Below are 13,726 nucleotides of genomic sequence, written 5' to 3'. Positions count from 1 at the left end.
CCTATGCTGAAAATATTGCAGCTAATGATCCTTGGAGATGGCAGCAGCACTGAGCCAGCACTAGCAACAGGATCTGCACTAGCAGGTGGGCTTCAGCCTTGTGTATAGAGTGGGGCTGATAGGCAGACTGCTGACCAGGGGGTGTTAAGGTGCAGACACTGTGTGTATGGACCAGCTTGTGTTTCCACTAGATCAGACCCAGCAGAACTAATCAACTATTCGCTGACCTTCCAGGTTTTATCTGCTTCAATGCATGAGGTGGTGCAGCAACCTTTTGTGGAGCTGTGACTGGTGGAGAAAACAGCGCTGGCTGCAGATATGTGCTTTATAGCGGGGTGCCTTGGGACCAGGGTCCTGCTTCCCCCACGCACTCCAGCACAGCACCACCAACCCCCTCCATGCTGTGATGCTCCTTCTCAGCCACACTGCTGATCAAGCTGAATGCCCCACCAGCCCACCAATACCCGCATGGGAGGTGACACGACATGGCAGCACACCTCCACACCTGCAACGGGAGCACGTGGAGATCTAACCATTAGCAGCAGGGAGCTGAGGGGGTCAGCAGGGAAGAGACCTGTGAAGCTATGTGGCACATCAGATCATTAGCCAGGTCCAGCCCTGCAGCGAGGAGGGACCCATGTGCCCCAGGGACCTTATCACCCCACAAACCATTGCTTCCTAGACTCCCCAACCCATGTACATGGGCTCCCCTTCTAAATGTGGGGGTCCAGCTGCTGACCCTGGATTAGACACCAGCACATGCAGGGCTGTTCCGTGGACACCAAGCTCTCCCCTCCCACTGTCTGTGTCATGTTGCACCTTAGGAGTGGCTCAGGTCCTATTTTGGAAACGGAGAGTTAAGCATTTTCAATCTTTATTTTACAAAAATAAACCACTTTCGCCCTGGTACTCTGTGGCCCCCAATCTTCCCCTCTGCCTCTTCACCTCTCCCTGGAGCTCTGGCTGTTGCACGCCACAGCCAGCCGCTCATGGAGGCTGCTGGTGCTGCACACTCCTGCAAGCATCCCCAGGCAAGCACCAGGGAAGTGGGTGGGTGCCCTTTTGTGGATGTCTTCTCTTCCCAGGATGCAAGCTGGCAGCTGCCTGAAGATGCCTCCTGGTGGCTCTGCCATTTCGCCACAGGAAGCAAGTCTTTGGCAAGTCACTCAGAGTACACACTTTGAGAAGGGGTGTCCATTTGTTTGTCTCTTTCCCTTGGATGGAAAAGTGAGCCCCACAAAGTTGCTTCTTGCCATCAGCGGAGCCGGCAGGCTGCCATCCCGCTGACTGGCTCAGTGCTGGAAGCGTGGGGAGCTGATGTGGGGCTGGTGGAAGGAGTGTGTGGCATAAAGCACTTCTGGAGGTGGCGGAGGGGATGTCAGGATGGAGCAGAGTGGTTCGTGGGAGCTCAGCATTGAGGCAAAGTGCTTCATCTCCTCCGTCAGCTGCTTGATCTCCCGGCGCAGGGCAGCGTTCTGCCTCTCCAGGTCTTCACTCTCCTGAGAAGACAAAACCACAGGGGCTTCCTCAGCTCAGTAGCCACAGGGATGAGCTGGGGACATGGAGGTCGCAGTCCGCACCTCTCTGCCCCGCAAAGTTTCCAGAATTACATATTTCCGGTAAATTCGGCACAGAACCACGCCTGGGCAAACCCCCTCGCCAGGCTGTGTGCAGGCGCGATGCTGGTGGCCCCAGCCGCACTCCCTGGCCCCAGCTTACGAGAAGTGACGATGGCGATGGCACGCTCCCGCCCAGGCTTTCTCACTCCCTCTCACACACACACGCCGCCGGCCGCTTCCCGGGCTGCCCGGCCGGCTGGGGGAGGGCGTGCTGAATAACCGCCGTCTTTAACCAGAAAACCACCTGCCACAGGAAACCTGTCATTGCCCTGGAAAGAAAAGACTCACTGCTTCCTGCTAGCAGCTGGGGAAACCAGCGGCACGGTGGGGAGGAGGGGGAGACGCTTGAGTCAGAAGAAAAGAGAAACCGAGGCCTCAGAAGAGCTGAATTAATACTGTTATTAATGAGAATAACAACAAACGTCTTAATAATGATGCTCAGCATTGTCTCAACAATCCCAAGAGCGTTGCAGCCTTTGCTACCTCTACTGCTGCTGAAGTGCAGCCAGCTCCAGGCTGGAGCATCCCAGGCACCAAACAACCATGGATCCAGCAGCCTTGGCAGGACCAGACCAGGGAGAGAGGATGTGGTAGCAGGCTCTGCAAACTCAACTGAGACAGCTAAAGTGGGACCCAGCACTCTGAGGTCCTGGAAAGCTGCACCACCACCTCAGCAAAGCAAATCTGTCAACCCCTCTGCTGCCACACTGACTGATGACAGTGCCCGCTCTCCGTGCACAGGTTGAAACGCACTCGTCAGTTACAAAGGCTGTCACAGGAGGAGCTCGCACAGCAAATGAACATCTCTCATCTGCTTTGGAAATCTTGACTGACGTCGAGCTCAGGAGCTGACGGGAATCACCCAGGGGCTGGGAGCCCCAGCCTCTCCGTGACTCATTCCCCTCAAAACACCTGCTACAAAGCCCTGGGGTAGATGGAGCTGCCGGCTCCTTTCATACTACCATAGCTCGAGCTGAGACATACTCTTCTGGGCAGAACCACGTCAGAGAAGCAAAGTTCCTAACGCAGAGCCAACCAAAGAGCACCCGGGAAATGAACCCAGGAGCAGGAGGAGATCACTGTTCAGAACAAATTGTAAAAACATTAACAAAAATTCACATCCATCCTCTGCTTGCCTCCCTGCATTTCTCTAGCTGTCTACCAGGATACTTTGTCTGAACCAAACTGGGCCCCCCTGCTCCTGTCCCCATAGGAAGGCAAGGAGTTTGTGCTATCAGTGCTAGCTGAGCAGTAGTAATCTCATAAGCAAGTGGTTTGTCATCTGCCCTAAGAGCACATTCTTCTTGGTGCACAGCTAGGTAGTATTTTCCTGGAGGAGGATCAAAGCCCATATCCACCTCTAGGATTACCTTGGAGAGTGCACTGACCCCAAGGAAAGGGTTTTTCTTCAACTCCTCAGGCACAGTTGCCCAGAATCACTGCTGCTGACAGACATAATGCAATCAGCCTAGAGCTATGTCAGGTCTAGAAGGATTACCAGCTACTGAGAAAAGAGTGAAATCACTGTCTTAAACCCAGCTCCAACCATGGACTGAGGGGACTATGTAAGGAGGAAGGTTCAGGACCAGCTTCTCAAGAATTCTTTCCAAAAATTCGGATCCAGGGTTATATGAAGACCTCTAAGTCAAAGGATTTTTTTTAACATGAGCCCAACTACCACTTTTCAAAGGGCAGCCAAGCCCAGCACAGGGATAAAAATGGTCTCTGCCCACTGCAGGCTCTGTGGTCTGCACCGTGACTGCCAGTGGCCCAAAACACATGGGTCTGCACTTAGCAACATGCAAAATGCAAAGGAGCCCAGTGCCTGTGCTTGAACACTGACCACACACTCCTGTCCAAACACACACAGCCAGAAGTGACTGTCCCTCCTGAAAAGCAGATGCCTGGATCTTCACATTGGGAAGAGCCACAGAGGTGCCCGCAGTGCCACAGAAGGAGAGTGGGAGAGCAACATGTAACCAAAGGAGGGAAAATCTGTGCTAAATAACAGGAAAAGCCTCCAGGTACTGTTCAGTGTCCAGATGTAGAAAGGGATACAGTAGCTATGACAGAGACATTTAAAAATATTAGAAAATTTTAATATTTATTTATCTACACTGTGTAGTGTCTCAGGAAACAGACCAGAGGAGATGGCACATCTGGCTCCGCATTGCACCATTATCCATACCAATGAATATAAAGTGCTACATCTCAGAAAAGCCTTGTATGCTGTTGCACTGCTGTGTAAGTGATGGCGTGAAGCACAAGCCCAGGGAAAGCCAGTGCAGGTGAGCCTGAGCTTTCAAAGAGCTTCTGACTGAGCTAGTCATAAGAGGTTAGGAAAGGAAATCAGTACTGTCAGAGCGAGAGATAAAAGTTGACTCAAAACTAGCTGCAAAACTAAGTGCTTCAGTGGCAGTCATCCCGGGCTGTGTGCTCTCGCTGCAAGCACTGACTCCTACCTCCTGCCCTGGCCTCACTTTTCCTGTCCTGCCCCAACTGAGCACCTCTGCTCTGAGTACCTAGGGTAGAAGCATGTTGTCCCTTATGTGAGCCTTCAGCACCAGAGATAGGAAGGGTGGGAGTGCTCACCAAGTGCAGCGTGTCTGCTTTCTGCGTCTGCCTCAGGCGGCTCTTCTGGGCAGCAATGCGATTCTTCTCCCTCCTCTGGACTTTCCTCATGTCATCAGAAGAGTCCTAGGGAAACACAAGCCATGGAAATGACTGAGGCATCCCTTCCATCGCCCTGGTCCTGCCAAGCAGGAGATGGGGAAGGCGGACACAGCGAATAATATCACTGAAGCACAGAACATGGGACACCACACACCCTCAGCATCAGGATAAAGCCCTGCCCCAGGGTTGTGTAATGCCGTTGGTATCTCAGTTGCCAGGAGGGGCAAGTTTGATACCCCTGGGCATTTCATTTCCCAGCACAGCCAGGTAAAGACCACTCTCCCTTCACCAAGACACAGGCCTGGGATATAGCTCGAGGGATCAGGATAAGGACCTCTCTCCCAAAGAGAGACAATTTGAATTTGTCATACAGTAAACCTTTCCCTTTCTTGTCTCTCCATGGGGATACGGCACTGAAGTCATTCCAGGTCCTTGGCTAAACCATCCTTCCGGAGATTCATCCTGTGTTTCCCTGTAGGTCCCACTCCCTCTCCATCACCATTCTCCATAAGGCTTTATTTGTTGCAGACCAATATGGATCCTGGTTTGTTTAACTAGAGACACTCAGAGCTTTTGTTTTGGTTTGGATTTTTTTTTTTTTTTTTCCCAAATCTCACTTGCTCCAGCACCCTGGTTTCTGTGCTTGCTCTTTTCTCGAGTCCCTTGGTAGCAATGCTGACTGCAGCACTCCCAAGCGCCTTGGGCAGGCAAGAGGACAGGGCTCCAGGCTCCAGGTCACCAGCTTCATGCAGCAGCCATTCTCTGCTGAGATCTGGTCTGTTGCTGCCTTCTAACAGTTGAAACCGTCACACAGACTCTTTCATCTTCTATTTTCATATTGCACTGCCTCTTTGTGGACTCGCTAACATTCACACCACTGCTTCTCCACAGGACTACAAGACTCAGCCACAAATGTTATCTTCCCAGCCCATCAGTCTGTCCACATCCTCTCCCTCCTCCACTCCACCCAAGATCTTTTCTTTTCTTTGAACTTAACTGTTTTACCATTGCCTTCAATACCCTACACCTATCTTAGCTACAGCAGTTCCTATGTCCTGCAGCAAGTCCAGTCCCTGATCCTTGGCAACTCCTGTGCTTTATCCCATTCCCTATCAGGATGTCTCCCAAAGCCCAAAATCATCTGCTGCAATCATCCCCAAGGTTTCTGAGCCAAGTCTCTGTTACTTGCCATTATTGCCAGCCGTAGAGAAATGCCAAATGACAGATATACTAAAGCTTAGCCAGAAAAGGCAGTGGAAATACCTTGGACTTTTATCAGTGTCTTCCAGCAAAAGACCTACCATTAAGCTACTCTGTAACAAAACAAAATCCCTCTATCAAGCATTACTGTGATGAAAAACCTCTGAGGCTGGACGGAAAACAAAGTAGACCTGAAATGGCAGGACTTTTTTGGGAGCCAAGTGCTGTCTCTGCAGTGGGAAGCCACCAGGCTGCCCCAGCCGCCCTGGTCCATGGTGAGGAGGTGAACGCTCAGGCTCCTCACCAGAGCATCGACTCTCACGCTGAAGCTCCTGCCTGCTGTCCGCCCAGCGTGTATCGCAAGGCCCAGGGATCCCGGCCCCCCAGTTGCCCCTGGCACAGTGCTAGGTAACCGGCCCCCCCTCTCTCCACCTGTACCCAGCTTAGTGGCTAGGGCTTCTGCCAGGACTCCCGGCTCAGCCCCACATCTCTCTCCTCATAGCAGTTCCTAGAAAGCCCCGCCACAGCGTGCTGTGGAAACGGCAGCGGTGGGTGCCAGCCTTCCTCCTGCCCACCCATGGCCCACCCCGAAGGGCTCTCCAGTGGGGGAGAGCTGGGGAAGGGTCCCCACTTTACCTGCTTGCTGGGAGGGGGAGACTGGCTGAAGCTGCTGGAGTCGCTGCTGTCAGAGCTGTGGGGCATGGCTCCCGTCTCTGGCTCCCAGGGCCTCTTCAGCTTCCTTCGTGCTCTTGGCGTGCCGGCCTTCTGCCTCGCTTCCCTGTCTCCTGCCCTCCTCTGGCCCCAGCGAGGTGACCCTTGGCTTCCCGGCTCTCGCCCGTCCCGGAGGCACACTGTCCTCCTGACACTTTCTCTGCCTCTCCTCTCCGAGCCTCTGCACCTTCCCTTTAGGTCTCGGCCTCCTGTGGTTTCTCAGAACCTCGGGGATGTAAGCTGAAAGTCACATGGCCGGAAACTTTAAGACGAAGAAGAAAAGTTACAGAAGAAGAAAAAAAAAAAAAGAAAAGAAAAGAAAAGAAAAAAAAGCACATCTGGGAAAAATGAGCTTCAAAATAGCCTGAAAAACCCCCAAAAAACACCTTCAGGCAGTTGAAAAACAGTGAGTTGGGTTTTCTCTAAGACAAACAGCAGAGGTGGAAAGGAAGAAAAGCCCCGTCCCTGGCTGTGAAACCTGGACCCTCAAAGGAGGGCAGTGCGGAGGAGGTGCTGCTGGGACACCCAGAAATTCCAGGGGCACCGCATGCCGTGACAGCCCCGCACGAGCAGGACATTGGTCCAGCCCCGGGCAGCCTCTGCCACCCCAGCCCAGCTGGGGAAATTCCCAGGCAGCCACCCACCTCCCCACAACCCACACACCCCCTCCTGCCGCCCCGACACCGCTGACGCGGGTCCCAGGGAGGGGATGGGTCGCCTCAGCAGGTGCCACGTAAATGCTCTTTGTGCAGAGGGGTCGCATGTTTACAATGAAGCATGAGTCCCACCTAGGAAGAAAGGCTTGGGATCATACCACATTTGGACTGTGTTTGGTACGACTGGAATTTTCTACAAGGCAAAAGCTTTCTAGCACTTTAAAACATTCACTAGCGCCTCACCACTGGCCTGTGAGGGGAATATCAACACTGGCACACAAAGTGCTGTAAACATAACGATCTGTGGATCCAGAATCTAAACCTGAGACTAATTCTCACTTCGAGCCATGGTATGCACTTGACTACAGGCCAGGGGACATGAGACCATCATGAAGGGTCCTGTCTCGCTGCCTGCTCCCTGCTCACCCCCTCTCACCACAGCTGGCAGCAGATGATGTGGGACAGGGCTATGGGGAGACAGGAGTGTTATGGCACATTGGAAGTTGTTTCCTTGCTGTTCCCCTTCTACCAGCACCCAACTTGGACCTGTTCCTTGCAGAGAGCAGCAAAGAGAAGTTGCTTTGCATCCCCTTGTTTGTCCCCTGGTCTGTGCTGTGTGGGACTTACAGCATCCCTAGTGTGAGCCTCAGTAGACTGAAGATGTGCGAGCAGCCCCTGGGACAGCAGTGCCTCAGGAGTGTCCGCAGGGTACCCCATGCTAACAGCTCTGGAGGTGACAGTGCAAGGGCAGGGAGTGCCAAAGCAGGAGCCATATGCTTTTTGATCTGCTCATGTCACCAGAACCAGCGGGATGAACCAAGGCCACATACCAACAGGATCTCCATTCACAGACAGGAGCACATGTCTTCAGAGCGGCTGAGTTCTCGCATGTGCCATGAGGAGCAGATGCAGAAGCAGGCATGAACGCATCCATAGTAACCCACTCTGTGCAAAGCAGTGATTCCCAGTTCCCACTTACCGGTTTTCACTGCATATTGGTGTTTTGGTTGAGTTTCTCCTGCCTCAAACAGGAGCAGTGAGCAAGTCTCAGTAGCAGGGCAGCAGCAAGGGCACTTGAGATGTGGCTGTCATTAGGGCAAAAGTATGGGCATCTTTGAGTTTGCAGCCTTATCACAGCACAAAAAGCACACGCACAGAGCAGCGCATGCTTGGACCGCAGTGCAGGCTTGTGTGAGCATTGCTGGCATTTCTTCCCAGCCTTGCCACTCAAGAACACACAAGGAAAAATATCCTTGCTGCATTATCGGGCAAATAAGCAGAATTATCTCCTTTTGTATCCTCGCGCTCAAGTTGCCTATGATGTTAATGAATTCCTGTCACTTACAAGCCACAAAATAGCATTCTGTAAATGAGACTGTTCTAGCAGGAAGGAGGGCAGAGCCTTCACAGCACTCCCCCAGGCTGGGCAGGACCTGTGTCACCCCATGCTATTCCTCCGGAGACAGCTGAAATCCCCTGGTCCAGAGCAGCAGAAACCACTAGTGTGGCCCCACCAGCATCTGCTCCCAGCTCTCTTAGTCCTGCCCTGTGCACCTCCTGCATGCACAACATGGGGAGCTGGTATCCTGATGTCCCTCCCCAGGCTCTCCCCCTCTTCTGCTCCCCGGGAAGCCTCAGGAGCCGGCCTGGTCTCTGTGCTTGATTTAGGTGACTAAATTTGCACTGTGAATAACATCCCCTGACTTCCTCTCTGGGATCACTTAGGTTTCTTGATCTTAATCACAGTAGCTGTGAAATCGGTGTCAGTGGCACTGGATGAACTCACAAGTGTTAGGTTACTGCTATATTGGCAGTTCGATGGGGCAGGGATAATTCCAGATTGTTTTAGGGGAAGGATGGGGCCATCCAGTTCTGTGTTCGTCCCTTCTGAATAACAGCGGGCGCTGCTGAAGAAAGCCCTGTTCTCTCCAGGACAGCAGAGCTGCAGGAACTCTGGAGGGTGGGCTTACCGTGATCTTGACTGCCAGAAAAATGGTTTGAAAGCAGCAAGATGCAGCTCAGCAAGAACAAATGCAAATGCAAAGCAAAGTGTGATGTAGGTAGAAGAACTGGGGAATAACCGACCGGGCAGCAGAATGTCAGGGAAAAATCTGGGGGTTGCAGAGCATCGTAAACAGCAGCTTTGTAGCAGTGCGGAGGTGTCACAGAGGGCCAGGTATTGGCCTGGGGTGCTGGGTACAAGTCAGAGGAGGTGACTGCCCCGTGCTGCCTGTGCAGGGCCAGACACATTCAAAGTCCCAGGTCTGGAAGTGGAAAGGTCCAGAAGAAAACAATACAAAGGGCAAACACACAGAAATCTTGCGCTAGGAGAAAGGAGTAAAGAAGTTTGGTCCATTTAGCCTAGAAAAGAGAAGTCTTGGGGGCGAGAAGTGGGTGGGGAGGAAGGAACAGTCTTTGATATGCTGTAATGGAAAGGCTGGTCAGCTGTCTACTGTGCCGCCACCGCAGGGTAAAAAGCACCAGGTTTCAACTGCAGCAGGAAAACTTTGGGTCTGAAGTTCAAAGCAAGATGAGGTTAGGAAGACCTTGGGATGTGCAGTTCAGGAAAGTTATTCAAGCCCCTTTGTATAAGGTGGCTTGGAACAAACCTCTGTCAGAAGGGATCCAGGCTGAATCCTGCCTCTGTAAGATGGGTTTGAGTTATGTTCCCAGGTTTTAAAAAAGGATTTTTTTTTTTTTAAAGCTACTAAGATGGGCTCCTCAGAGCCCAGAGAGCACATGGGGCACTTCTCAAGCTGAACTGCAGCCATTCCCTTTGACTCCAGAGCCCAGAAATGTCCCTAAATCCCACCTGTGCTATTAATAACAGCTTCCTCAGCACTGGTGCTTGCTAGAGTTTCCTTATGAACCTGCTGCTCCAGCCCTCTTACTTGCTGCAGGCTTACAGCAGCAACGTTCAAAATGCATCTTACCCCATCCATCACACACATCTCGTTTGCATGACCATTCAGTGCATAATGCTATTTAAAAATCCAACCAAGAGCAGCTACCAACTTCAGCCTCCTGTAAACCACTGAGGCTGTTTCTGCTTCACATGTAGCATTTTATGCAAATAATTTCTTACAATATTTGGACACTTGCAACAACTTTCTTTTCATTCCCCATGTGAGTTTGAAGACCTGTGTGGGATTAGGTGCTGATAAGAGATGTTAAGCAAATGGTGGTGTAGAACAAAGTCCTTGCTCTCTACCAGACAAGTTTCTGCCTTGTCCCACTCTGTCAGCACGTGCTGGTCCTGACTGTGATGTGGGCAGTTTTCCCAGCTGTGGGATGGCTTGTCTCCACCAGCAGGGCTATTTCATTTCAGCTGAGCTGAGTGTGAGAGTGAGGTTGTGTCAGGAGAGCTCAAGTGTAGTCCCACCAAATTCATCCCAGTTAGCAGAGAGCCAATGCCTACCACAGGAACACTTCCAGTCCTTGCTTGTCACAACCTGCCAGTGTACAGGAAACAGGGACTTTACACCCCAAATGTCTGATAAATGACAAGGGCTGTACGTCAAGTACACGGAAGTATGGAAATCCCAGAATTAGCTCCCTTAAGCATGCTGCATTTACATGCTCATGCCATGTAACATGCTGTGCTCTATAACTGTGTGATGCACAGAGGTTTCTTCCCTGGGATGGCTGCATTACCTTCATTGTTGTCCTGTGCTCAGAGCTTGTTCAACATCCTGCTTTTCCATTTCTTTCTAGTGCTCATCACTTCAGCACTGAGTGCTTCAGGGCTCTTAATGAAGCTGTTTTCTCAGCCCCCTTTTCAGGTGTGAGGGTGGAGTTATCCCTATTTAACATTTGCAAAACAAGAGACGAAGACAGATTTAGGATATAAATACTGATTTGTTTTGGACATACAGTGTGAATGAACTAGGATTTGATTTTTCAGTGTCTTGGCTCTATATAGCACTTTATTTAACCAAACTTCAACTCTAATATCTGTGACTGAAGCTGCAAACTTTTAGCACTTCTGTAAATCAGCCTCAGCAAATGAGGAAGATGCAGCTGCTCCTGTGAAAGCTCTTACTTGTGTGGCGCATGGACACACAGAGTAATTCTGAGGCAGGAGCAGACACAGACCCAGCTCTCCAGGGAGGCACCAAGTGTTTACCCAGCAGATCCCCCTTTCTTTCTGCAGGAGTTTCCCTGCACTGCTAAGAGAGGAGGCAGCCTGGCTGACCAGCTCATCATTCCTCTGGCCAAGGTCCAGCCTGAGTGCAGAAGAGGTGGCAATCCAGGGCAAAATGCAGGAGGTGATCATATGCACAAGGCAGCTGAAGCTATGTTGCCCAGGCAAACCCATATCTTGCAATTTCTACTTCTTCAGTAATTGACTTTGCCACTTTTATGGAGTTTTTTTGAATGTCATTTGTAATGCTTTTTATGTCTCTTTTAAAAGAAGGAAACAATAGAAAGGAAACGGCAAATGTGCTGCCTTCCAGATATGGACACAGAGGTCCAGGTAGCTGGGGTCCATCTGACCCCGCTGGAGGGGGAGAGCAAGCCTGGCCAGAGCCTCCCAGCTGAAGGGTTGGCAGGAGGTTGTCAGGGTCTCAGCCCCAACACATACGTGAGTTTGACAGATAATTTTAGTTCACCCCAGGCTACTGAAGAGGTGAATGTCTTGTTCTCCTGTCCTGTACATATTGACTAGTTGGGTAATTAGTTGAGCAACCTCTGATCTGTTCCTGGCAAGGATTTAGCAGCTCATGAGCAAGTACTCAGATGTGCACTTACATGACTCTCCAGGTCAGCAGATCCTAAATCCTGGAAGAGTACATCCATTTAAGGCCAAACTTTCACTTCTGACTTCACGGGCCTTGTCTAGCTTCTGGGATCTGGTCAGAAATGGACCAGACCACCCAGACATGCTGGATACATACGTGCTTGGGGCACCAAAAAGGCTCAGCTGCCAGACACCCTCCCCACCACCCTGTCAACCAGGGCTCCTTTGCTTCCGCTGCCTGGGGCCGAGCCCACTGGCTGAACTATCCAAGCGCATGGACGGGCGCGCAGAGGTGCAGATGTTGTCTGACGGTTTGACTCATCTCGGTGGGAGTCTCATTCAGTGGTGATGGGGAAGGCCCAAAGAGGAAGGGCAGTGACCCGTTTAACCAGAAGGGCTGATCCACCCAGGGGTAGACTTACCAGTGCTGCTAAGGGCCCAAAGCCCCAGCTTCCATCATGCTGCCCAGCACGTGCACTTCCAGGCTACACAAGAGAGGAGAGACGCGTGGTTGTCCAGCCCTGCGCAGTGGCAGCAGGACCCAACCTTGGGCCTCTGCTAGTGCTGCAGCGAATCCAACCACAGCAACCAAGCAGCGAAATTTATGCTCCCAGGGGATGACCACAGCTTGAGGGGCATTTGATGTTCACTGGGCATTGGTTGCAAACATGCCACATGGCATGGGGGCGGAGGGTGAACACATTGCTTGTCTCTTAAATTAATATATGATTCTTGAACATATTACGTGGCTGCTCCATGACTCCATTCAGAGGAAAACATTCTTCAACACCATCCATCACCATAAGACATGTTCAAGCCTCCCAAGGATTGAGTCCAGTTTAATTAAGGCATGTTCTTGCAGCTAGACTCTGAGACACACATCTCGGCAGGAGATGACTGTGCTGTGAACAGCACTGATGCTAGTACTGTACTCCCACTCCAATGGGATCTGCTTCATTTTTGGCTTAGGGTGGGGTGTATACACTGGTTCGCTCTTCCTCCCACCCCATTTGGTGGGCACAAGTGCTTCTCAAACCCTTCCATGCACACAGTGTGGTTGGAGGAGGTGTTCAACACAAGTAGCTGTGTTGATGGGTGCACGTTCAGTGAGCTTGTGCCCGGGATGCGCATGGTGCTTGTACAAGCGGTGCTGGAGCACAGCACGTTGGAGGTGGCATGGGAGAGGACAAGCAGCATGGAGCAGAGCAGCTGTGAAGGAGGGGGCAGGGGAGTTGTGCAGAAGGAACACTGGCACCTGTACAAGTAGCCTGGACCAGCAGTACTGCACTGGCAGAGCTATCAAAACACACACAAATGGATGTAAGCCACATGTGTCCAGGCACTGCATTGGCATCGGCTGGCACTGCGTTGGCACTGGCTGGCACAGCCGCCAGTGGACACACACAGCTCTCTCCTGTGGCAGCAATCGGGAAAGAGCCAGTCCAGAGCAGGCTGCCGGGGGAGGCAACGGCCAAACTGAGCCCCTCCTCCGCGCCTGGTCTGTCCTGCAGAGCCCCTGGCTGCCTCAGAGCTCCTCAAGGCCTTTTTGAGAGAAAGATGAGGAGGGAGGCTCACGGTCCACCACCTGGACACAGGGGAGGACATCCTTAGTGCTGGCTATTTCAGAGACCTTGTGAACCCCCACGAATTTCCCAGGGAGCTGAGAGCAGTAGGCAGAGGGAGGGAGTGGGATAGTTTCAGATGACCACCGACCCTGTGCTTTCTGCCTTTGCATTTCGCTGGCCCAGTATGACAGAAGTGCTCCTTAACCAGACTCCCAGGGAATGGCTGTGTTTCCTATGGCTTTGGCAGTGGCTGCCAGCACCAGTGCCTGTACACAGCTGACCAGCAGGCTCTCAGTGTTACATCGTCCTCAATGGTACTTTGCAGGTGGGACAAGGGAGAAGTGCTGCACCCTAAGCTGTGCCAGCAGTGATGCTGCAAGGCCCTGGCTTGAAGAGCCAGTCCTCCTGCCATCACTAACAATTGCCAACACTGGCTTCAAAGAGGGGATAGAAAAAAGACAGAAACTCTTTCCTGCCCTTCTTTACCTGAACCCCAAGGCAGGTGCCTGAAACCTGTGCCATCTTCTATCTTTTCTAGGCCAAACTTTTTTTATTTGGGTT

General features: G+C 51.9%; 1 protein-coding gene across 2 annotated transcripts in view; it reads right to left on the bottom strand.

The window, feature by feature from the left end:
• Positions 1–899: 899 nt before the first annotated feature.
• The window catches only part of BATF (basic leucine zipper ATF-like transcription factor), a 28,514-nt gene continuing 15,687 nt past the window's right edge, over positions 900–13,726 (bottom strand). Inside the window, exons 2-5 of one of the 2 annotated variants that reach the window (XM_065839088.2) lie at positions 10,514–10,661; positions 6,129–6,465; positions 4,212–4,316; positions 900–1,499 (exon numbers count right to left, since the gene is read on the bottom strand). In XM_065839088.2, the coding sequence (XP_065695160.1) occupies positions 1,293–1,499; positions 4,212–4,316; positions 6,129–6,194 (378 nt within the window). In that variant the 5' untranslated portion in view covers positions 6,195–6,465; positions 10,514–10,661 and the 3' untranslated portion in view covers positions 900–1,292. Of the gene's footprint in view, positions 1,500–4,211; positions 4,317–6,128; positions 6,766–10,513; positions 10,662–13,726 lie in introns of those variants that run through there. The other variant, XM_071809442.1, reaches the window with a different exon arrangement.

The sequence above is a fragment of the Patagioenas fasciata genome, chromosome 5 (genome assembly GCF_037038585.1).
Source record: "Patagioenas fasciata isolate bPatFas1 chromosome 5, bPatFas1.hap1, whole genome shotgun sequence".
Taxonomy (NCBI): domain Eukaryota; kingdom Metazoa; phylum Chordata; class Aves; order Columbiformes; family Columbidae; genus Patagioenas; species Patagioenas fasciata.
Note: the sequence above shows the minus strand (reverse complement) of the source record. Positions and strands in the feature narration are given on the sequence as shown.